Source organism: Plecotus auritus (assembly GCF_963455305.1).
Source record: "Plecotus auritus genome assembly, chromosome: 8".
Taxonomy (NCBI): domain Eukaryota; kingdom Metazoa; phylum Chordata; class Mammalia; order Chiroptera; family Vespertilionidae; genus Plecotus; species Plecotus auritus.
Genome location: NC_137782.1, coordinates 88814112 through 88839809, shown reverse-complemented (window position 1 = coordinate 88839809; position 25698 = coordinate 88814112). Strand labels below are relative to the sequence as shown.

The following is a 25698-nucleotide window of genomic DNA, read 5'->3' as shown; positions in this document are numbered from 1 at the left end:
GCGGCTGGGGCTATCCTTGCAAACTGCCGCCTGCAGCTCCTGCAGGGCCGGCTTGGACACTCGCACGCCCCCACCCCCTCTGTTCTGGCGGCCGCATCACTCCCTCTCCCTGACTTTTCTCGCGAACAATCAGGGACTTGTGCTGGCGGCCGAGGGAGCCACGGAGCTGGCTGGCCGCGGAGGAGGCGACGTCATGGATTCCTGAGTGTGAAGTTTGCAGGAAAGCCCTTAGTTTTGGAGATGGACGGGATCCAGTGGTTTCCATGGTGCTGGATAAACAGGAGGAAACAGTGAGGGAATCCCGTTATTTTACTGCATTGAAAGCCTATAAACACGGAGCGCCGGGAAGGAAGTCGCGTTCCCTCTCGAGTAAGGCGAGCGCCGAGCCGCGCCGACTCAACGCGCCGGGAGCCGGAGCCGGAGCCGGGAGCCGGGAGCCGGGAGCCGGGAGCGGGAGCGGGAGCGGAGGCGCGCAGCTCCCGGGCCGCTCACAGGCTCCTCGGCCAGGGCACCCCGAGAGCATGCTTTAGAGGACGGCGTCCCCTTGGCTCCTGGTCTCAAAAAACAGAGCCCCTCTCACACCGCGCGCCAAGCCCCCATCCCTTCCAGATGCAGAGAGAGGCTGCGTTCAAGCTGGGGCACTGCCATCCCCTCCGCATCATGGGGTCTGTGGACCAAGGTAACTGACTCGCCCCCCACTGCGGCCGGCTCTCCTCCCGCCTCCCAGCCCTTCCCTTCTGCTCCTTTCTCTGGCAGCGCTTCGGGCTCCTGGCTGGTCGCAGGGGGGCCGGGGAGTCCGGTTGCCCAGGGCGCACAGGTAGAGTGGCCGGAACAGAAGCGCCCGCACCCTGGCCGTGGAGGGAGGACAGGGGGCGACGTTAGACCGCTGAGCACCGGGCAGTGCCGTGTCCCACGCGGGATTCCCTGGCGAGGTGTCACGGGAGTTTCCCTTCCGTGGGACACCGGGCGTCTCTCGCTACTAACCGCTGGCTGCTTAACCGTTTCAGCACTCGGCTTTTGACAGCAGATGCTACGCAGCTGTACAGTTATTATTTTTATTTATTATATCGTTTAGCTTTTTTTCCTTTTAGGAGAACAGGCTTGATCTTTTACTATATAGCAAAACTAGCCACGAAGACTTCGCTTTTGAAATAGTTACAGCAGCAGATGCGCTGGGACATTTAAACAACCTCCCCTCTTTTTTTTGGATGTGCCTGGTGGATACAGTCCCGGCTCCCCCTTTAAAGTGCAGTGTACCATCAGTTTGTTTTGCGATCTGATTACACTCTGCTTTCTGTATTTCTGCCTTTTTTCCTTCTCTTGGATTTAGCCCTGGAATCATACTCCTTGGATCTGACGGGAGGGGCTTAACGTATAAGAATATGTTATGAAAATCTGCCATCTGGCCGGGTGGCGAGGCGTGCGGGCTGTACACTCGCGCGTGGGGCTTGAAGAGTGGAAACCAGGCAATGCTGCGTGTTGTTCCCAGGCCAGCCCTGCCGGCGGTGGGGGCACTGCCCAGCGGGCAGGGCTGCAAGAGTTAAGTGAAATAAATACGCGTGGGAGGAGTTAGCCTGGTGTCATAAAATCAGAGTTGAATGTAGGTTTTGTGCTCTGCGTGGCTGATTAAAGTTCTGGGGGGGGGGGGGGGGAAGAAATGACAATTTCAGCAAATAAACCTGAGGGTTTTATTTTTTTTTTAAACCAGAGTGAGGCCAAATGCCTTGGGTTGGGTAAATGGTGTGCTTTGCCTCAATGGCACATATTTTTAGCTGAGTTGCACTTTGAACGGTTTAACTGGTACCAGCTTATCCTGGCCTCTGCTAGTGGTCAAGCATGTGACATAATGGCAAAAAAATTTACTAATATTGCATCACCTGTAAAAGCGATGTTCTTAGATAGGTAACAGATACATTAAGGACATGAACTGGTTTTGACTGTCACACATACCAACATAGAGCTTGATGTTATGATGGTGGGGGTGGGGGGTAGACTAATGCCAACGGAGCTCTATTTGGAAAGGAAGAGAGCGAGAGGGAGAGAGAGTGAGAGGGAGAGAGAGTGAGAACGAGTGAGCGAGTTTGGAAGAGAAGCAGGGCTTCTGATTGACTCTGTGATCTAATACAAGCCTCACATTTTATTGGACTGCTCCACCTCTGCTCAAGGTTGATGAACCTGCCCCTCTCTCCATGTGCTGAGTCCATGTATCTTGCGTGTGCCCATTCATTGCCTCCCTTCTCAGCCCATGCTCATGTGTGCAGGAATTGTGAGTATGTGCGTGCCAGTGTGTGTGTACACATGTGTGAGACAGGGCACCACATTGTTCCCAGAGAACCACACTCGGCATTCCAAGGCAGCTGGGCACACAGAATGCAATTCCAGGCATCAAAGAGCTGGCGTGAGAGATGCTTCCACCATGCCCTGCTGAGGGAGAAGCTCATGCCCCTTTAAACTCAAACACCACGTGAGCTTAGGGACAGACCTGAAATGTGCATGCAGATGGGTGGGGCCATGAATAGCGAATAGGAATATTTGCATGGCAGGAAAATACTGACCTTGCTGTGCAGCTTTGGGTCAAGGCTCTGGGAAAAACTGAAGATCTGAAAGAGGTGTGTTCAGTTTTATCTGAAGTGGGATGATGGAAAGTATTTTAGGAATAAACACATCCAGCATGAGCTCTGTTCACTCCCAGACTGGAACTCCCTGCCTTCTGCTTGGTTAGAATTTCTGTTTGGCCACATCACACTGTGTGATCTTGGATAAGTGCCTTCACCTCTCTGTGCCTCAGTTTTCACATCTGTAAAATGGGGCCAATAATATCGATGCCATGCTCATAGTCCATGCTCGATAAATGTTAGCTGAGTTCCTATTGAAGTTGCAAAACAATAACTTACATGGATACAGAAACTGGATTTTGCAACAAAAAGTTGCTGAAGAGATGTAGCACTTCAAACCTCTCCAGATACTTTTCAACTTACTGGGGCTTCATAGTGAGACAGGTTGGGCTAAGATGATGGCTGCAAAGCCTCAGTTTCCTCATCAGCAAAAGGGAAAGATGATCATGTTGATCTCACAGGGTTGTTATAAACATCCTGTGAAATCACGCACGGAAAATGCTAACGTCAATGCTTAACATGCGGTTAACACACATGCGATGTTATTGTTATCTGACGATTGAGGACAGTGGTAGCCAGCCTTGCCCAGGGTTGCACACAGTGGGAACTCTCATGCTGTCTAAGGGGGTGAGAGCAAGTGTATATTGAGCATTGGCTGGGAGCGGCACACCCAAGTGTTTGCAAGTCTTACGTCTTTAATTGTCCGGGCAAGAATGTTGCTAAGTTGTGCAGTCATCTCCTGCACAGAGGAGGGCAGTGAGGCACAGAGAGGTACAGTAACTGGCCAAGGGCTACCCCCGTGGTCGGCAAACTGTTGCTCGTGAGCCACATGCGGCTCTTTGGCCCCTTGAGTGTGGCTCTTCTACAAAATACCACGGCCTGGGCGAGTCTATTTTGAAGAAGTGGCGTTAGAAGAAGTTTAAGTTTAAAAAATTTGACTCTCAAAAGAAATTTCAGTCGTTGTACTGTTGATATTTGGCTCTGTTGACTAATGAGTTTGCCGACCGCTGGCTACCCAGCGGAGAAGTGGTGGAGCCATCATTTGTTTTTATTTATTTTTAAAAATGTGTTTTTATTGATTTCAGAGAGAGGAAGAGAGAGATAGAAACATCAATGATGAGAGAGAATCTTCGATTGGCTGCCTCCTGCATGCCCCTCCTCCCCCACTACTAGGGATCCAGCCTGCACCCTGGGCATGTTCCCTGACTGGGAATTGAGGAATTGAACTATGACCTCCTGGTTCATAGGTTGATGCTCAACCACTGAGCCACACTGGCTGGGCCGGAGCCATCATTTGAACACAGGCCCTTGACCGTAGGCTGTGCTGTGTCTGGAACTCACTAATGTTACCATAATTTTTATAATGCCTTTCGATAGAAGAGCAAACTGAGGGGGTCCACTCCTTGATCCTTGGTTCTTTCCCCATCACCATGTTATTTCTTGGCATATCCTGGAATGGTAGAAGGGGAGAGTGGGCGGATGTGGAGGGAACCAGCATCATCGTTAAAGATGGGGAAACCGAGGCAGCAGCTGATTTGTCTGAGCATAGAATGATTCAGGGAGGGCTCCTTGCCTTCCCTTGCCTCAGGGAAGGGGAAGGACAATGTTTCCACTTCCCCCAGAAGGAAACTGGCCCCCAGCGGCCAGGAGGCTCTGAGGCCAGCACTGCTTTCTGTTTCTGCCCAGAACAGAGGCCCCTCCAAGGGCCCTCCAGCCTCCCCCTTTTCTCAGGACTTCAGAGAGAAGCTCCTCCGACCCCTTTATTAAAGACTTTCCCCTGAGAACAGGGGCTGGGTTTCCTATTTCTGTGAGTGTCCAATGGGTTCTAGGTAATATTCTACACCCAGGACATCAACAGCTTGAGATCTGGGTGAGAGGTTCAAATCTTGGCTCTGCCACTCACTCACTAGTACCTCCACTTCCTGTGCCCCAGTTTCCCCACGTGTAAAAGAGTGATAGTAATATTATCTGGAATAATCATTAATATATTTGACAGTGAGTATCAGACAATCAGAACAGCAGGGGCAGGGTCCAAGGAGACTCCCCTACCATGCCAGGTTTTAACTCTTCATCTGCTGAATTACAGGGAAGGTCCCAAGACAGCAAAGGTCCCTTGGTGGGCAGGGGTGGGGTGGGGTGGAGAGGATGACAGCAATCATTTACCAATCTATGGGTAGAGTGTCAATCTTTTAATAAACAATATGACTCTCCAATTACTTAATAAACAATTGCTGCTATTATTACTGTACAATTCATTCATTCATATTTATCACCCCCCAAAAAAAGATCCCACCTAGAAAAGAACAAACAATTATTGCCCTAGCTGGTTTGGCTCAGTGGAGAGAGCATTGGCCCATGGACTGAAGGGTCCCAGTTTGATTCTGGTCAAGGGCACATACCTGGGTTGCAGGCTCCATCCCTGGCCCTGTTCAGGGTGCTTACAGGAGGTAACCAATCAATGTGTCTCTCCCACATCGATGTTTCTCTCTCTCTGTCTCTCTCCCCCGCTTCCACTCTCTCTAAAAATCAATGGAAAAATATCTTCAGGTGAGGATTAACAACAGCAACAATAAAACAATTACCAAGCACTTTCCTGTGCATGCTCTCACTACATAATGAGTATCTCGAATCTTACCTAGAAGAAGCCAGGCAGGGTCCTGTTTTTGTTCCTTTGCTAGAAGAGCAATTCGGGCCTTTGAGTGCCCAGACTGGCTTGGCCGTTCCCTGGGACTCTGCCCCGAGCTGCCCTACCCTTTACTTATCACACTGGTGGTGACTGTCCGTGCTTTGTCCGTGTTCCCCTGTGGCCCCAGGGCCCAGAACAGTGCCTGGATGCAGTAGGTGCTCTTTTGTTAAATGGTGGATGGATGGATGGATGAATAAATGATGCAGTGGGGTGACCTGACTTCCTAAGGCCAGCGGAAGCACCACGGCGTCTTTTCGGCTCACTCTCCTACACCTCCTTTAGACCATGACGCTGGCCTTGAACTTCCACGTTCCCCACCGCACCTCACGCTAGTGTCCTACACGGAAATTCTCCCTGGGTCATCCACCAGGCACATGCTCTCATGCTGTTGTCTGGGATGAATCAGCCCCCAAAGGCAAGAACAACAAACAGCAACCATGACCATGACAGCAGCCACCACGACTGAGTGCCAACTATGTGCCAGGCGCCATCCTAAGGGCGTTCCGTGTGCCACCTCATTAATCCTCATACCAGCCTGACAGGCAGTGTCCCCCTCTTGCACCGGGAGGTGCAGCCACGCCCCCAGGTCACGTCGCTGGGCCTTGGAGCTTGGACTCAAGCCCACTCCACCATGTTGCTCCCATTGGGTTGAATAACCGTGGCAAGAAGGCGACCTGTTTTCCCAATGTGACATCCTCTGTGGCCAAACACTTTGCCGATATGATGTCAGTGGATTCTCACAAAACCCCGAGAGGCGGGTGTTTAACACGATCCCTGCTTAGAGACGAGGAAACCAAGAAGGGAGTGGCCAAGGCATTCCAAGGGCAGAACCAGATTTGGCTGATGCCAGAAGCTCGGTGTTTAAGGGCTCCATGGTCCTGCTTCTCCTGTTTCCTGCAGGGGGACCACCCAGCGAGCCGGCATGAGCTGGAGCAGAGGGCTGCCGCCCCCATGGAGCCAGCCCTCCACAGAGCGTGGTGTGTGTGCATGTGTGCGTGTATGTGTGTGTGTGCGTGTGCGTGCATGTGTATGTGTGCGTGCTTGTGTGTGCATGTGTGCGTGTGTGTGTGTGTGTGTGTGTGTGTGTGTTGGGGGGGTTCCTGTTCCACTTCCACCCTGCCTTTCTGGACCACTCAGTGACTTCTGGTGGCCCCCATCCCCACCACATCCAGTCTCTCCAGTGTAATGGACCTGCCCAGGGACCCATTTCCTCAAAGCCTCTCTCGGGGCCACAGCCCAGCTGGGTGCTTCTTGTCCTGCCATCCTAGCAGGTGCATTCCCAGCACTGGCTACACTCAGAGGGGTCTGCGCCTGCCCCCCTTCCTTCCTTTCACACACTACACTGCTCACACTGCTCCCTGTGCCTGGCCTGCGCCCGTCTTCCCACCGGGGCTCCCTCTCCCCTTTTCACATCTTCTTTCAGGGCCCAGCTCATTCCCACCTCTTAGGAGCTCCCTGGACCATTCATTCGTTTCCATCAGCGCTTTTAGAGCATCCGTTGTGCGCCAGTTTCTGTGCAAGGTGCCGGGAGAGAGTGGTGGCCGGGACAGTTGGCCCTCACTCGGCAAACACCCAGCGAGTGAGCGCAGGAATAGCCCAGATCAGTGGTCGGCAAACTGCGGCTCGCGAGCCACATGCGGCTCTTTGACCCCTTGAGTGTGGCTCTTTCACAAAATACCACGGCCTGGGCGAGTCTATTTTGAAGAAGTGGCGTTAGAAGAAGTTTAAGTTTAAAAAATTTGGCTCTCAAAAGAAATTTCAATCATTGTATTGTTGATATTTGGCTCTGTTGACTAATGAGTTTGCCGACCACTGGCCCAGATGATTTCAAATGCTGTTAAACCTAAGGGACTGAAATAGGAGAAGAGTCATATGCAAATGACTTGGCATATTCACGTGAATGTGTGTGTGTGTGTGTGTGTGTGTGTGTGAGAGAGAGAGAGAGAGAGAGAGAGAGAGAGAGAGAGTGTGGTAGGTGGGTGTACTTGTTTCCTGTGGTTGCCATCACAGATGACCACAAACCGGGTGGCTTGAAACAACAGCAATCTCTCCTCTCAGTTCTGGAGACTCAGAGTCTGAAATTAAGGTGTCAGCAGGGCCACGTGGGCTCTGAGGCTCTGTGAGGGGAGGTCCCTGTCCCTTCCAGCTTCAGGTGACTCCTGCAAACCCGTGGCGTTCATTCCTTGGCTTGTCTGTGCATCACTCCGTTGTCTATCCCCATCGTCACACAGCCTCTTCCTGTCCTCTCACGAGGACCCCAGTCCTTGGATGAGAGTCCTTAGCGCTAATGACCTCAGCCTGACTTGATGATATCTGCAAAGACCCATTTTCCAAATAAGATCGCACACACAGGAAGGGGGTTAGGACTCAAACATATTTTTGGGGAGGGACACACGGCAACCCAGAGCAGTAGGGATTGCTCATTCAGGCTGGGTGGTCCCTTGCTTTCTAAAGAGAGGTCTTTTTCATTGACCCCTGAACGGCGAGGGAGCTGCCTGTGAAATGTCTGGGGGACAAGCATCCAAAGCAGAAGTAGCATGTGCAAAGGCCCTGAGGAGAGAGGTGTGCCTGGGATAGTCAGTGACCACAAGAAGATGTGTGGCTGGAACAGAAAAGGCTGGGGGATTGTGACGGGAGACGAGATTATGGACACAAGCCAGGGCAGGATCGTGTAGGGTCTTATGAGCAGTTGGCAGTCCATTCTCAGGGCAATTGGTGCGGGGGGTGGGGTGTTGGGGGGGCACTGGGGGATTCTAAGCAGCAGCGGTGGGAGCCCGTTGATCTCTGGAAGGGTTGTATTGACCATTGAGTGGAGAGCAGCCTGTAGGCAGGTGAGAGTGAGTGCTGGTGGGAGGCTGTTGTAGTGGCCTAGGCAGGAAATGACGGTGGCTGGGGCCAGCACAAGGTGGAGGAGGAGGCGACAAGCGGCACTTCCTAGCCCATGGTGCGTTCTTCTTGCAGCTCTCAAGCTGCGCTCCTGTGAGCCCTGGGGTTCTGCAGGGATGTTCCCTGTCTTTGACACCCGAGGATATATGCCACTGATTTTGTGAATAATATGAGCCACTTCAGACATGCCTTCCTCTCGGCCCAGCCCAGATTCCCCATGCCAGCTCTCCTTTACCCTCTGCTATCACTGGGAGTCATAAGACTTTTTTTTTAGCGTTTCATCTCGGTCCAAACATGTCCCTTAGCAAATCCACCCTTAGCTAATAGCCCAGGAAAAATGTGAGTCAGTAATGAGTATCAGATTCACATGGGACAAAACCATGTCTGTGGCGGCACGTGTGACTTAGAAAAGTAACACAACCTCTTCCGTGCCTCAGTGGGGGCAACAGTGATCCTTTCACCGGGGGGTACACAGCTCATGCCTGAGACACTCTCAGTGGCCTGTTCATCTTAGCTGCCGTTTTCACTATTATTTTACTGTTTTAAATTCAAGCCATTACTTTCTTTAAGCCTAATAACCTTCAGGAGACCTTCCTGAAGGGGAGAAACCCACTTTCCACCCATTCTCTGGGGTCTTCACTGTGGGTTTGGGACGACCTGCTTGAGTCACTCAGCCAGCGGCGTTTGTGGAGCATGTCCTAGCTGTGAGGCCCAGCCAGGTGCTGGAGAAAATCCGAGATATTAAGATGTGCTTGTTTGTATTTGAAACGCAGATAAAGCCTTTTTTTTTTTTTTTTTTTTTTTGTAAAGTAGGGGAGAGACAATCATGTGAAGCCATTTACATGCTAATTAACTAAAGTTTAGGGGAAGCCTAGTGATTGTGTTGACAGAGGAAAGAAAGAGAGGGTGAGAGGAGACACCATTTGCTTTTTTTTGGGGGGGGGGGGGCGGGGGGTCGTGCTGAAGGGAGCCTGATGGGGGTTAGCTTTGAGGTCCCTGGAGTCAGCATGCTTGTTCTTGCCGCTCCCTGATTTCAAAGATTGTGAAATTGACACAGATGTTAGAGTCTGCAAAGACCCCAGCAAGAGAGAGAATGGAGATGAGACAGACACATGGTACTGGGGGGTGCGGGCATTTAGGAGGCAGCCTGGGTGACAGAGGGTGACAGTGGGGACAGCATGAAGGCGGATGTTCGAGAGCGAGCTGTGGGGTGAACATGACTCGCCAATGCACCATGCCCTAACCAACCAGCCTCCACTGCCTGCCCTTGGGGCTCTGACTCGGCAGGAGATGAGGCCACCCGCCCCTGCTTGGGGGGTGTTGGCATCTCCTGTTTAATGGAAGGCAAGGACAGCAGTCTCAGGGAGAGGTGAGTTTGCTGACCATGTCCCCTTGTTAAATATTAGTTCCACAAGGAATGAAAAGGAGTCAAGAGCCTGGAGATCAGGGTCTCAAGCTCATGGGCTCATGGGAACACATGGGGGCAGTCTGTGGGGCCCTGAGAGCCACAGACTCATCTGAAGGGGTGGCTTCTACTCAGCTCCAGGTGATACAGGCCTGCTACTGTGGCCAGATCTTCCCATTTTTTACGAGACAGTGAAAATGTTAATCTGTATATGAAATCTAATTAAACAATGTTAGTTCAGATTAAAAAATTACAGGGCAGATCAAACATAATACAGGGGTGGGCAAAAGTATGCTTATAGCCATGAGTACAGGAAACAGATTTATTCTGTATTATTATTTATTAAGTGTTGTATTATTTTCCATACAAACAACTGTATGGAAAACTTTTGCCCACCCTCTATGCCTGCAGGATGGGTTTGGCCAAGCTACTGCAGACCTGTGTTGCTGTCACATGGCACATCTTCCTGCATCGCACACCTTGATTTGGGGTCTGACTTTCAGTAGAACGCCGCTTGACGACCTGGGTGGCAGAGGCAGTAAGAGAAGGGGAGAATGACAGGATACCTAGGAGAGCTGGGGGGGCGGGTGTGGGGGTTGGGCAGCTTCCCAGAGCCGGCAGGCCAGGTGTTTGTATTTAACGCTATACTAGATGGGAAGCCACAGGAGGGGTTATGGGATGTCTGTTTTGAAAGCATCCCACTGGCTGCCCTGTGTATGGGCAGACGTGGTAGTGAGCCAGGCAGGAGGCTACCGCAGTGGGCCAGGTGAGAGATGATGGGACTGGGGATGACTGGGGCAGGAGGGAGGGCGGTAAAATTGGAGATAAAGGGTTGGGTTTGGGTTCCACTGTGAAGGTGGAGCTGCCTGGATTTGCTAAGGGTTTGCACGCGGGTGAAAAGAAGAGCGGAAGCCAGGGTTACTCCTTGGTATTTGGTCGAAGAACTGGCTGAACCAGGGGTGGGCAAACTTTTTGACTCGAGGGCCACAATGGGTTCTTAAACTGGACCGGAGGGCCGGAACAAAAGCATGGATGGAGTGTTTTTGTGAACTAATATAAATTCAAAGTAAAGGAGCGGAGGGGAGAGCAAGAGAACCGGATAGAACAGCCGGATCCGGCCCGAGGGCCATAGTTTGCCCACGGCTGGGCTGAACACTCGGGCGATATCTGAGCTGGGAACATGGGAGAAGTTTCAGAAGATAATCATGTTCAGTGGGACACGTTCACTCTGAGATACCTGTTGGATACCCAAATGGAGATGTTGGGTGACAGTGGAATGTCTGAGCCCAGATTTCAGGGGTGAAGTTCAGGCTGTAGATAAAAATGAGCTTTATACCAGTAGGGGGAAGAGACCGACATTAAGGGGTCTCAGGACTCACAGCCCCCTGCATTGGGGCTGGGGGGCGGGGTGGTACTCCTCAGATATTTGTATTTCGGTAGAACCAAGCAGTTTCCCAAAGGAACACACTGGAGTGCTGTTATCGGAAGAAGGGGGAATAGGCTTCTGGGCAGGCAGAATCAGCCCGGGTCCAGGAGAGTGGAGGCATTTACCCATTAGGGGTGGGGAGATGAGAAAGACACGTGAGGGTGACACCAGGCTCCCTCCTGCTCTACAGCACAAGGCAGGCTTGTTTCTGGTTTACCTCTGACCAAATTTCAGCGTCTGGACTTTGGGTGTTGTCATTAGGGCCGAGAGCATCCACCTTCTTCTGGATACTTCTATCGGTGTCCTCGCCTGCGTCCTCTTTCCTCTCCCACCTACATTTATTAGCCACCCCTAAGATGCTTGTTGGATACTCCCAGGATAGCTGTGCTTGTGGTTAGGAAACAAATAAAGGCATTTCTTTATATTCTGACAACCAGAAAGCACTTCCCAAGACTCCATCGCCAGGCCCAGGCCCCTGGAATGGAGTCTGAGTTTAACCCGGGGGTTCTCACCCCTGGCCACACATTGGAAGGCTCTGGGGAGCTTTTACAGAACACAGAGGCCCAGGCCCCACCCTCAAACATTCTGATCATAACTGGTCTCTGGTGTGAACAGCTCTCCAGGTGAGTCTAATGTGTAGCCTGGGTTAAGAACCACTGGGGGTTGGTTCTGGGGATGGTACTGGGCTTTTAGATAGCGCTCCCCCAATGTATCTGTCCCTAACACTCACCTTGGATGCTTGCTTACAAATACACATTCCTGAGCCTCCTCTCAAGACTCATGGAAGCAGGAGCTCCAGTGAGGGGCCTGCCCATCTGTTCTGAACAAGCATTCCGGTGTATTGCTACCCGCAGCCCCCCAGCTGCACTGCCCTCTGTGCTGAGCCTGCACCACGCAGAGCTCCTGCTGGCTTTTGCTTTTTGGGGGGTTTCCACTGCAGAACACTCTTCCCCCAGCTCCACCATCAACCAGGTTCGTCCCAGTGTCACCTTCCCAGAGAGGCCCTTCGAGACCACAGAAATGACTGATCCTCCCCAGCCCCAGCCATTACCACATAGCCCTGGTGAGGTCTCTCCTGGCGCCTCACAGGAGGTGGTCTTTGTTCCCTGTGTATCTCCTTCAGGGTTCTCCCCCCACCAGAACCAGAGCTTCTCCAGGGCCAGCGTCCCCTTCATGCTGGGTGCCTGGCACCTGGCGCGTGATAGGTGGCCAGGAGGTCCAGGTGGGGCTTGTGCTCAGAGTATCTGATTCTTTCCCAGGTCATGGAATGTGGAGTTAGGCGCACGCAGGTGAGAACTCTAGGTGAACAGCACTCTGCGCTGTGGGCACACAGAGGCACAGGAGGTACAGATCTGCCCCTTGAAGAAGAAAAGCGGGAAAGCCTGGGATCCGCTGGTCACACAGGGCAAAGCTTAAGTGGCAGCAGCTTTCTGGTCGGGATCCTGGGTCGCACAGGGCCAGCAGCGCTCACCCGCTGGGGGCGGGGGGCGGGGGTGGTGGATGGCAGGGACCCCAGTGCGTGCCTAAGCTGGGAGCCAGGGCGGGCGGGTGGCCTCCTTCCTAGGGCGCTGGCCAGCCCCGCCACCCGCTTCTCCCTCCCTTCTGCCCTTCCTCCCTCCCCCGTCTGGGTGGCGCCCCGCCCCCGCCGGCCTGGCCGCCCTGTCCCCGCCTCCCCCTCCCGGGGCTGCAACAGGTGCCTCCGGAGCAGGAAGCTCGCGCCGCTGCGCTGCTGGGCTCCGGGCGCGTCCAGACCCGCTGAGCCAGGCGCGCCATCCCCGACCCGGGGTCCCTCCAGCGAGGACAGTGACCCCGCCACTCCGCCTGCCTCTCCGCCTGCTTCCTGCACCTTGCACCCCCGGGCAAGGGCCAGGGAGAAAGCCGGCCTGCCCTCGCCCCGGCCCGCAGCCCTCCTGCCGCCTCGCGCGCCATGGAAGCCCCAGAACAGCAGCCGGACCCCGACGGAGGGGACGCCCTGGGCCCCGAGCCGGGGGGCAGCCCCCAGGACGAGCTGGACTTCTCCATCCTCTTCAACTATGACTATCTGAACCCTATCGAAGGTCGGTGGAGGCCCCCCACCCCCACCGGCCTGGCCCCCCCAGTGGGGGCTTTGCCTGGGGGGTGGACCAGGGCCCCTCTGCTCCAGATGTCACTCTTCAGGGGGCTTGGTGAGGGGGTGCCTCTCCCCCGGGAGAGGGAGGGCACGAGGCCAGGGACTGCTGCCACCCTTAGGGGGCAGTCGGCTCACTTTGCCCCATAGGGTGCCAGTTTCCAATTCCTGAGACCTCCCTGTGGGAGGGGTGGCAAAAGGTGGCAGGGGGTGCAGCTGGCCTCCTGCCTGCTGCTGGGTAGTCCGAGGGCAAGGGAGCTATTGGTTTGCCTTTGGAGGGAGGAGGGGAGGAAGCCATAGAATGGAGGTAGTGGGAGAGGGCGGGTGCACAGGAGGTGGCCACTGAACCTCAGCATCAGGGCAGGTGAAAGCGGATCCCCTCCCCTGCAGGCACCCCGAGGGAGGCTGAGAGGGTTTGTTGGGGACTTTGTGTTGAAACTAAGGAAGAGGTTGTCTGTGTCTAATGCTGGAGTGTGGTTTGACTTCACTGTCAGGAGGCTGGCCCATTTCCTCCCTGGGTGGTGCTGCTGCCTTTGCCAATCACCCCAGTGATCGGTGGGAGCTTATTCAAGCCATCAGCACCCCACAGTCACCATGGATGTGGGGGCTGAGAGGGGGCGGGGTGGGGCAGCTGGCGGTGGAGCCGGCACCTGTCAGTGTGTGCCTTCAAGTGCCTCTGCCGCTGGGGCTGGGCGGCCCTGGCTGGGCTGTCACTTCACATGCTTAACAGGAGCCTTCTTCAGAAGAAGGAGGAGGCCGCACACCCAGCCTCATTGTATTTTTCTGGTTAGCAGGTTGTCTTGGAAAAAAAACAAAAAATCTAACCAGGCTTCCTGATTTTGACAGCCCAGCCCAGCCCAGCCAATACTTGTTGAAGCCTCAGGGGCAGGCTTGCTGGTGACTTCAACAAGTCACGGGGGTTGCTGCCTGCAGAGTCAGGCAGGGCTGTGCTGGCTGGTTTGTGTAGGTGGCCTTTTCAAGGACCTGGACCGTGGGGGTCAGGGGTGGGGGTGGGGCTTGTTTTATCCCAGAGATGCTTGTTCGGCAGGTGAACGAGAAGTTTTCCCTTCCCTTCCGTGTGTCTTCACTGGCCATCTCAGGTGAGGGGCTTGTTTTGACCTCAGGGGTCCCCAAGTAAAGATGGTAATTAGTAATTATTCTATATTTTGGCTGGAGAAGAAATAATTAGCCAGCAAGAGAGATCAGTCTTCTTGAGTTGCAATCTGGAGCCCATCCTTTGCTTTGAAAAGATACGATTAAGAATCTGCAAATGATCCCTAGTCTAGCATCAGTGGTCTTTCTGTTTGTTAAGATTAAAGTCATGTTTTGCAGGGAACTAATACACCCCTCCCAGATTCACAATCAGCTAACTTTTTTTTTTTTTTTTTGGCAGGGGGTTGATTTCCGGGGAAATAGTTTCCAAGCCAAATCTAATGGGAGGTGCTTTTTATAGTTTTTCTTGGCAGTGGGATGGGTGTCTAAATGACCACAGTGAAGCCCCGAAATCTGTGTTTTTTTTAAAAATAAAGTTTATTTTTTTGGAACAGTTTTAGATTTACAGAAAAATTGTAAAGATGATACAGAGTTCCCATATACCCAGCAGCCAGTTTCCCATATTATTAATATTCTACATTAGTATGTATTAGTATTGTTATCATTAATGAACCAGTAATGATAAATATTATGACCTAAAGTCAATCCTCTATTCAGAGTAGACTGTCCTTGCTTCTTAGAGCTGGACAGTTTTGAGGAGCACTGATTAGGTGTATTGTAGAATGTCCCACAATTAGGGTCTTTCTCATGGTTGGACAGGGGCTATGAGTTTTGGGGAGGAAGACCATAGCGGTAGTGACCATTTCTGTCACGTCCTCACTAGATTTCAACATGATTTATCACTGATGCTGACCTTGGTCACCCAGCTGAGGTAGCATTTGTCTGGGTTCTCCACTGTCAAGTTACTCTTTTCCAACATGCGCTCTTTGGAAAGAAGTTACTATGTGCCACCGACTAAAAGGATGAGGGGTTATGCTCTGGAATCTGTAAAAGTGGGACTCCTTGCTGGGAAGTAGGCGGCACAGAAACATCATGGCTAGAAGGGAACCTTGAGAGGCTAAAGTGAGCTGATCCAGATGTGGGCTAGGCTCTGGCTCACCCAGATGTTAATAGGGGTCCCCTCTCTCTGCTTCTGCATGGTGGCACTCCCCAAGGGCCAACACTGGCCCTTCTCTTGCTATTGAGCTTTGTCCCAGGTGACAATATAATGGTGATGCATGTGAGGTGTTATCCTTAACTCTGGGCATGAGCTTGGCAAAAACCAAGGAAGGAGAAGGACTGCTAGTGGGACAGACATCAGAAATCGGTGAAGGTACTAGGGAATTTGTGGGAAGTTGTGCTCGTTTTATGGAAGTTTGGCATGTAGCAGATGTTTATTAGCTCATGTAGTAACTCCTCCAAGCCTAGCAGGTGGACACAATTGTCACCCTCATTTACAGAGGAGGACGCTAAGGCACAGAAAGGGGAAGGAATCTTCTCAACAAGTCAGAGTTGGTGAACAGCAGAACTGAAATATGAACCTGGCATCCTGCTCCAGAGCCTACATTCTGGAGGGGCCTTGGTCCCTCACTGGATGGGATACACATGTAACACATTTTGTAAGGGGCCCTGCACCATGGCAAGGCTGGAATTTAAGACATTTACCAACAGTGATCTTGGGCAAGTCATTTAATGTCTCTGGACCTCTTCTCATCAGTTAAATGGCTGAAGTATTAATATTTACCTCTTAAGCTTATTTGTCCATTTAAAACAATCAACAGCCCTAACTGGTTTGGCTTAGTGGATAGAGTGTTGGCCTGCAGACTGAAAGGTCCCAGGTTCGATTCTGGTCAAGGGCATGTACCTTGGTTGCGGGCACATCCCCAGTAGGGGGTGTGCAGGAGGCATCTCATCGATGTTTCTCTCTCATCGATGTTTCTAACTCTCTATCCCTCTCCCTTCCTCTCTGTACAAAATCAATAAAATATATTAAAAAAAACTATCAACAGTATGATTTGCTACTAGCATTTCTTTAAACCCTTGATTTTGTTAATACAGGTGCTCAATTAATGTGAGCCATTATTCATTTACTCATCCAACTACCTACTGAGTTACATCCTGGGGATATAATAAGAATAAGACCTGGCCCCTACCCTCCCTGAGCTAGAGACTCTGATTGTTTTCTCTTGTCCAGTTACATCTTCAGTAGCAAGCTCATAGTAAGAGAAAGCTAGGCAACCTTTCTTGTTTCTAACCCCAGCAGGAGTCTCTCGAGTGTTGGCTTTAGGACTGAGGTGTATCCACTTAATTATGTCAAGGAAGTATCCATCCATTCCTATTTTCTTGAGAGTTTTGATTAGGAATGGGAGTTGAATTACATCATAAACTTTTTAGCATCTATAGAAAAGTATGATTTTATTCTTCTTATATCTATCAATATGTTGACTTACATGGCAATATTCACTTGGTTACTATGTGTTACTTTCTTATGGTTGTGGGACCTGCATTGGTTTGATAATATTTAAAACTTCTTTCAGCAGTATTCATGAGTCATATTTATCTGTAATGTCCTTTTTTTGTGTGCTATTAGGTTTAAGCATCTTTTGGTTTCTGTGCTCAGTAACAATGTATTGTTGGGACTACTCAATTTCTAAAGTTGTGATAGAATTCCCTTGTGAAGCCATCTGGACCTAGTGCCTTTTTATGGAGTGGTTCCATGACCACCTTTTCTATGGTTTCTGTGGGAAGTAGTCTGTCTACACTGTCTATTTCTACTGGAGTCAGTTTTGGTAAACTGTATCTTTCAAAGGAATGATCCTTTTCATCTATCTCGATTTTCAAGTTTATTTGCCTAGAGGTATGCCAAGTAGATTCTTATTTTTTTTCTACTGAAGGAGATAGCTAAGTACATCGTCACAGAATGAATGGGGACAGGGATGTGGGCGTCCTGACCAGGGCTCCTGACCCAACCTTAGAAGGAGAGGTGTGTTTGGCTTTCAGATAGATCAGAAGTTCAATTCCTTGTGTGTGCTTGTGAATTCAATGAATTCTTACTTGTCCCAACTGTAATACATTGGGAGAGTCGGATGGGTACTGGAATCCCTAGTCACCTCCAGAGGTACCAGATCTCTTCTGGGACTGACATGTTGGGAGTGCTCATTTCTGGTCTGCCTCGGTGCACCTGGTATATCCCTGCTTCGATTCCTGCTAAGACAGTGGTCGGCAAACTCATTAGTCAACAGAGCCAAATATCAATGATTGAAATTTCTTTTGAGAGCCGAAAACCGACTTCTGCGCATGGGCCACGAAGTTTTAATCGCACTGTACGTGCATGCCTGCACGTGGTATTTTGTGGAAGAGCCACACTCAAGGGGCCAAAGAGCTGCATGTGGCTCGCGAGCCGCAGTTTGCCGACCACTGTGCTAAGCTAATGCATGTGTCTCTGACTTTGCCCTTTCGGAAACGACAGCAGACTCCTGGTCATTGCTCGTAAAGTCTATTCTGGGGATCCTTAAACTTTCTGGGTCACAGCCCTTTAAAAAGATGAGAAAAGCCATAGATCCTATATGTATACACACTGTCGGAGCACCTGTCCCAGTCTGCTCTGCCCTCCAGTGCCTTTTTATTTGGTTGTTGTTGTTCATACTCACCAAGGATATTTTTTTCCATTGATTTTTAGGAGAGTGGAAGGGAGGAAGGGTGGGGCGGGACAGAGAGAGAGGGAGAGAGAGAGAGAGAGAGAAAGAAAAAGAGAGAGAGAGAAACTTCGATGTGAGAGAGACACATTGATTGGTTGCCTCCCTCACCCCGATGGGGGCTGGGGATCGAACCTGCAACCCAGGTATGTCCCCTTGATCAGGAATTGAACCCAAGACCCTTTGGTGCACGGGCCGATGCTCTAACCACTGAGCAACACTGACCAGGGCTTACTGCCCTTTATACCATTTTCAGGGAGAGTCGCAGTCCCTGCTATAGCCCATTCCCTAGTGTTGCCTGCACGGTCAACTCAGGAACACCTGCTCTCAACCCACTCACAGGGGACAATTAAAACCTCATTCTCTCAGCAAACACTCCCCGAATGCTTGTTTTGTGCTAGGCCCTGTGGGGGGTATGGAGACAAATTAGATGTGGTCCTGCCCTGCCTGGGCCTCTGTGAGACACAGCCTGGCAAACAAATGGGGACAAGCGAGGTGCTGGGATATAGTATCATGTGTTTTTTTGTGTGTGTGCTTACTAAAAATAGAGTTCTACGCTAAGCAAGCAGGTTCCCTAACATGTGACGTTCAGAGACATCGTCTGTGTCAAGTTAAGGACAGGCCTTAGTAATCCTGCTTGTATAAATAGTGTCTCCAGGTGCCGCTGGAAAGGGGCAGGGAGGCCAGGACTGTCAGGGAGGCGAAGGAAATGGGGAGAAAGTTGCCTTGAGCATTCTTCACTATTGAACACATGCATCCTGGTTTCCAGATTAAAAGCCCTCTGTTCTTAAGGTGGCCTTACATTTTGATGGGGGAACAGAGGCCCTTAAACCTTAAAGCAATGTTATTTGGGTTGGTTCCCAAGGCTTCCTAGGCCTTTAAGGTGATGGGGTTGAATAAATTTGAAAAATGCAGTATTGGTGGCTAGTGGCTCTCAGTCCTGGCCGCACATTCGAATCTTCCAGCCAGACCCAGACCAATGGAGTCATTGGGGGTCAATGAACTTTGCTGAGAGCCATGCAGTGGTGTCAGAGAACCGTGCAGTGGTGTCAGAGCAGGCCTTGAACCCAGGCTGCTGGGGTCCCGAGTCCCTGCTCTCAGCACTGCAGCTCAGCCAGAAGTCACCGACTCCTGGCTTTGATGGAGCCCAAGTACAGTAGCATGGGGTGCGTTCACCCTTTACATTTGCTACTTACATAATTATCACTTGTGTGTTTGCCGTTCTAATGGGACTATACTCACCATAGAACAGGGAGCAAAGCTAGGGCCAGTGTGGCTCAGTTGGTTGGGCATTGTCTCTAGCACCAATGGGTTGCCAGTTCAATTCCTGGTTAGGGCACATGCCCCGGGTTGTGGGCTCAATCCCTGGTGGGGGTATATGGGAGACAGCCCATTGATGTCTCATATCACATCAATGTTTCTCTCTCCTTCTCCATTCCTCTCTTTCTAAAAATCAATAAAAAATCTTAAAAAAATGCAGCAAAAAAGTTTGGGCCCCAGCTGGGGATCAAACATGTTACTCCAACTCTGAAGGCCATTGGCTGGGCAAGTCAGAACACCCAATCTGAAATAGAAAAATCCTGGCTTACAATTCTGACTTAGTTGCCTTCTATCTGCATGACCTTGGCCAAGCAGAAGTACCCAGCCTTACCAAGCATGCAATAAATAATTGCGAAGTAGATGGATGAAAAGTTGTACAGTTCCTTACTAGCGGGATGCCAATGGGCACGTGATTCTGTTCCTTTGGGCTGTTTTCTCATCTGTGAAATGGGGATGGGGATGGCAGTGCTCACCTAGGGCTGATGGGAGTTTCTAGGAGGCCATGTGATTAAAGTGCCAGCGGCTGGGCTGGGTAGATACTGGGCCATGGGGGGCGCTGAGGAACTTGGAGCTCTCCTGACTTCCCCAGGGCACTGACTCCTGGGAGGAGAGAGAGAGTCTTTGCCACAGCCTTTGCATGAATCCTGAGCCTTAGGAGAAAATGGTCCAGAAGGAAGAGCCTGGCTGTCACTGAAGAGGAGCCATCGGCCACCATGCTGGGTCGGTGCTACAGCGAGTTATCTCACTTCCGCACACACGTTGAGTTCTGACTTGAAACCCTCACGTGGCTTCTGCCTCGGCCCCAGAGCTTGGCTGGCTGCAGAAGCTTCTGGGTGTCCAGACTCCAGGGCCGGGAGGTGCCCTGTGCTGCCTCTCAGGAAGGCGGGGCCTCCCCAGGTGTCCTGCCCGCCCCCCATGGGATCCGCCCCCTGAGCCCTGCGGGAAGATGCTGCCTGGAGAGGCAGCATGATGGATGCCTTGAGGCTTCCCCCACAGAGGGACTTCCTCCTTCCTCCAGCCTCAGCACAGGAAACAGCCAGGTTCCTCAGAGCTCGGGCCAAACTCTGCTTCCCCAGGCTGCTGGGAGGTTTGCTTTTTTGCTGATCCCAAATTGAGCTCAGGGAAGAAGGCAAGACTCCACCCTAGGGCTCTTCCTGGGATGGGTCAGGGCTGCGTCTGCTTCCCTACCTGGAGCACAGCCTGACAGGGTGCCTCCAAAGCAAGAGGGCAGCCTCTGACTTCCCTGAACTGTTAGAATGAGCTTCTTTTCCAAAATAAGGAAAAGAAAGACATAATGGGATAATTATTTCCCATGTTCCCATCTCCCAGCTCCAGCAATTACCAACATGAGGTCGATCTTACTTCTCCATGCCCCTTGCCCCAGTAACTCTAAATCAGATTCCAGATGGCATCATATTTTATAATAAATACATTAGTATGTAGCTCTCAAAGATAGGACTCTTGAGAAAAATCAAATAGCATTATCAAACCTGAAAAAGAACAGTTACTTAATTTCAAATGTCCAGGTTTCAGATTCCCTGCTCACAAGTATTTTTTTTTAAGTCCCCACTTGAGGATATGTTTTTATTAAATTTTTTTTTAAGAAAAGGAGAGAAAGAAACATCAATTGGTTGCCTCTCATATGGGCCCCAACTGGGGATCAAACCCACAACCTAGGTATGTGCCCTGACCAGGAATTGAACCTAAAACTTTTTGGTGTACAGGCCGATGCTCCAACCAACTGAGCTACCTGGCCAGGGCACAAGTATCTTTTTAATGGTTAACTTGTTTGAACCAAGATCCAGACAAAACCCTCACATTGTATTTGGTGGACATGGCCATTCTGGCTCTTTTGTTCTATAAAAGTCCCCGGCAGTCTGTTTTCTTGCCATTTATTTGTTGAAGAAAAAGGTTTTTTCTTGTGCAGTTGCCCACATTCTGGATTTCGCCAGTGGCATCTCTGTGGTGTCTCTTAACATGCTCCTCTGTCCCTTGCATTTCCTATAAACTGGTATTTAGATCTAAAGCCAGGTGTCTTGGACTTTTAATTTTTTAAATTTTTATTGAATTTATTGGGGCGACATTAATTAATAAAATTATAGAGGTTTCAGGTGTACAATTCTCTAACACATCATCTGTATATTGTATTGTGTGTTCACCACCAAGTCAAATCTCCTTCCATCACCATTTATGCCCCCTAACCCTCTTCCAGCTTCCCCACCCCCCTTACCTTCTGGTAATCACCATACTGTTGTCTGTGTCTATGAGTTTTGTTTTTTTTCTTAATCCCTTCACCTTTTCACCCAGCTTCCCCCGTCCCACTCCCCTCTGACAGCTGTCAATCTGTTCTTTGTATCTATGAGTTTGTTTCTATTTTGTTTGTTTATTTTGTTCATTAAATTCCACATATAAGTGAGATCATATGGTACCTGTCTTTTCTCTGACTGGCTTCTTTCACTTAGCATAATGCTCTCCAGGTCTACCCATGCTGTCGCAAAGGGTAAAATTTTCTTCATGTTATGGCAAAATAGCATTCCATCATGTAAATGTACCACAGTTCTTTTACCCACTCATCTACTGATGGGCACTTGGCTCCTTCCAGATCTTGGCTATTGTAAATAATGCTGCAGTAAACATAGGGGTGCATATATTCTTTTGAATTAGTGTTTCGGGTTTCTTTGGATATATTCCCAGAAGTGTAATCACTGGGTCATAAGGCAGTTCCATTTTTAATTTTTTTGAGGTAACTCCATGCGGCTTTCCACAGTGGCTGCACCAGTCTGCATTCCCACCAACAGTGCACAAGTGTTCCCTTTTCTCCACATCCTTGCCAGCTCTTGTCATTTGTGGATTTATTGATGGTAGCCATTCTGACAGGTGTGAGGTGATGCCTCATTGTGGTTTTAAATGCACCTCCCTGATGATTAGTGATGTTGAGCATCTTTTCATATGTCTATTGGCCATCTGTATGTCCTGTTTGGAGAAGTGTCTATTCAGGTCCTCTGCCGTTGTTTAATTGGGTTGGTTTTTTTTTTTTTTTTTTTTTTTTTGTATTGAGTTTTATAAGTTCTCTATAAATTTTGGATATTAACCCCTTATCAGATGTATCATTGGTGAATATGTTCTTCCATTCAGTGGGTTGTCTTTTTATTTTGTTGATGCTTTCTTTTGCTCTACAAAAAGTTTTCTGTTTGATGTAGTCCCATTTGTTTATTTTTTCTTTTGTTTCCCTTGCCTTAGACTTTTAATGCTTGTATTGTCCTCTGCCAAAGAAATGTATCAAAAACAGACTGTAAGCTGCAAGTGGAGCAGAGAAATTGCTTTTCCCGAATTAGCATTTGGGACCCTTCCCATGTCCTAATCTGAGGTTTGGGGAAAGCTTTTCCTCAGTGGGGCCTGTTTTAGTCCCCAAGATGCCTTTCTAAAAACCAGCCCTTCACATGTAATTTTAATGGGGCCATGCCTGGGTGAGCTTTCTGAAGGGGAGAAAGTCCTTGCAAAGCCCAGGATTTATAAAGGTCCTTATTAAACAAACCTGCTTGGGCATGTCTGCTGAAGGGGGAACGTTAAATGAGGGTGCAAAAGAGTGATTGTAAAGATTATAGGAAGGGGCTGTGTACCTGTGTGATCCCAAGAAGGAGGGCTGCAGGTCTAAAACCCGCAACGGGTGACATCACTCCGTTGCCATGGAGAAAGGAGGAATGCCATTAATGACCAGGGTTGGCAGGGGCCACTGATTAAGTGTGCCAGCTCTCTGGAACGTGGCACCGAAATCAAAGCTCCTGGGGGAAAGTGTAAATAAAGAACCTGTCAGTCAATAAGGTATTAATTTTAAATCTCTGCCCCGGGCCAAGGGTTGTAGGGGCCCCTCTGTCTTCAAGGGGCAGTTTCCATTTGGGGTTCAGATTGGCTGAAAGAAAGGTAGAAATTGGCGCTCCAGGCTGTGCCGGGGGTTGAGGGACTCAGTAGGGATGAAGCTCTTTGAGGTGCTGGCGTAAAGGTGAGGGGTCTTTGCTGAGGATGAAAAAAAGGAAGGTGTCTGTTCCCCCACCGGTGTGCTCTCATGCAGGCCTTTGAGGGAGCCATGGGGTTGAGCGTGCCAGCCCAGTTTCTGAGGGAGTATTGTCTGGTCTATTTCTGGTTAGTTTTTCTGACCAGATCTTTCCTTCTCCTTTTGGTGCGGAAGCTGCCTGCGTCCTGCTGTCATGCAGGGCCTGGCTAGTGTGGAGGGACTGTCTTCTGCTGGAAAGGGACCTCTCGAAGTTCCAATTCAGTCTCAAGGGGCTGGGCTGGCTTCTTGGATAAATAAATTACTGGGCACCCATGCGATGGAATGCCACCCAATGTTAGAAACCGTGGCTGCACACGACAGGGATGAGTCTCAGACATAGTGCTCAGCGAGAGACGTGCCATGTACATCTTGTTTGATTTTTATTTCTGGGACAATCCAGAGCAGTCAAACCCCAGTTCGTGTTGAGACAAGTCAGGCTAGTGGTTCCCCCCGGGTGAGGGTTACTGGCTGAGTGGGTCACAGGGGAGCCCCTGGCAGGGTGGAAATGTTGCATATCGTGCACACACATGTAAAAAGACACGAGATGTGCCTTTAATGTTTGTGCCCTTTGCTGCATCTCAGTGTGAATCCCAGCTCTGCCCCTGATGGTTTTGGTGACTCCCTGCACCCCGAGTCTCAGTTTCCCCATTTGTAACAGAAGCTGACAGTGCCTGCCTCCCAGGCTGATTGTGAGTTGCAGAGACGGGAGCGGTGCCCGTGAAAGCCTGCGGCACAGGGGACATCAGCTGTGTGGACAAGTAGAAGTAGGAAGTTCTCTGAACTTCTTGAAGGCAGGAGGGCCCCGTTGAAGGACTTTAAATCAGCAAGAGGAGGTTCTTTCCATCCCAGTTTGAGACTGGCGCCTGCCAGTTGCCCAGGCCCCGCTGTCCCCATCCCGACACTGACCCTGAGGCATGCAGGTTACAGATTCCACACATTTCTCTAATTCTCTGCACAAGTAATACATGTCAGTGGGTAGGTGTATGTGTTTTTGCAGACAGCCAGGCCAGCAGCCAGGCTGCAAGGCTCGTTGCTTGCAAATTGTCCCAGTTCCCGTGTCCCGGCGCCTGGCCTGGTGGCAGACTGCCTGGGAAGCGGGACCAAGGCCTCCTTCTGCCCTGTCTGGTGGAGACAGACAGCTGTCTTACGTGGGGCAAGGTCAGCAAAAAGCAGAGCATTCGAGGTGGCTTTTTCCAGTGGCTCCACGGTGTGACACAGGGCAGTAAGCTGCCTCCCTCCCCTTTCTGGACCTGATTTATCTGGATGGAATTTCTTGTCCTTTCCTGCCCTGTGTCTGCATGTGTCATCTCTGAAGGATGGAGTGACAGCCTGATTCCCCATCGTTATTAATACACACGATGCATTGAGAGGGAATCCAACCACCGTTGTGCATATGAGCACGGGGGGTGGGCTCCTTGGAAAGCTTGCTGAGCGTTGGATTTATTACTTGATGGCAGTCTGCAGCTTTTCAAAGAAGGCCTTTCCAATAGGTGCTGCAAACCGCCAGATGAAAAACCCACCCACCTTCTTGCTCCTTTGAACCACTACTTGCAGCCCCAAACGCACAGGAAGTTACGAGAGCCTTGGGGGTGGCGGGAGGCAGGATCCCTCCCCGCCATCTTCTCCCCTTTCCTCCAGCTGCACGTGTGCATCTCCAGGTTCAGGCATCCTAGGTGCTGCCATGGCAACAGACTGTGATGTCTCAAACCTGCGGCCAGGGACTCGCACCACCTCGGGGTGTGAGCTCATCGAGGGGTGGCTCCACCCTGAGGATGGACGCAGCTCGGGGGCCCTGCTGCTGGTCCCAGGGTGTCCGGCCTCCAGCCCCTGCCCGGGTTTTTCTCCTTCACACCCTTCAAGCCTGAAAGCACTGGTTTACATTGCCCCCTCCCCCAAAGGACACACGCCTCCTGCGGGTCCCCTGGCTGGGTTTCTATTTTGGTCATTCTGTTCTGCTTCCTGAAAATTCCACCCGCTGGACTTCCCGGAGAAGACGTTCTTCTCTTGGGTTCCTTTTTTCAAAAGCGATCTGTCGGCTGGTCAGTTGGCACTGACTGGCGGCCTCAGACTTGGCCGTGTGTCCCCAAGGGTGAACAACAGGCCGCAGGAGGCTCCTGGAGGGCCGGCGCTGGCAGGCCCACCGGGCGGCCTGAGCGTGATTTTTAAAATAGTCTTTGACTCAATCCTGGGGCAAGTGGAGGGACTGTGATTATTCCAGAAGAAAGGAATCAGTGTCGTTAGCTGTCGGGGCAACTTCCTCCTGGTGGGGCCCCCAGAGCAGTTACTATTCTGGAGCTCCTCATTGCCCTGTGTTGGGGTGAAGGGGTCATCATCCAGGAAATAGTCCCTTTCATGAGAAGCAGGGTAGGTAGAGCAGTCGTGGTAGGGGAAAAGGACCCAGCTGCCTGAGACTGAGTCCCAGCTCTGCCACTCTGAAGCTGTGAAGCTGTGTGACCTTGGGCAAGTGACTCACCC

At 50.8% G+C, this 25698-nt stretch overlaps 1 protein-coding gene across 4 annotated transcripts in view; it reads left to right on the top strand.

The window, feature by feature from the left end:
* Nucleotides 1-609: 609 nt before the first annotated feature.
* NFATC2 (nuclear factor of activated T cells 2) overlaps nucleotides 610-25698 on the top strand; it is a gene marked incomplete at both ends in the record, with an annotated part of 156933 nt that continues 131844 nt past the window's right edge. For 2 of the 4 annotated variants that reach the window (XM_080684546.1, XM_080684547.1), the window contains one exon: nucleotides 610-679. In XM_080684546.1, coding sequence (XP_080540672.1) covers nucleotides 610-679 — 70 coding nt within the window. Of the gene's footprint in view, nucleotides 680-12945; nucleotides 13076-25698 lie in introns of those variants that run through there. The other 2 variants (XM_080684544.1, XM_080684545.1) reach the window with 1 other exon arrangement.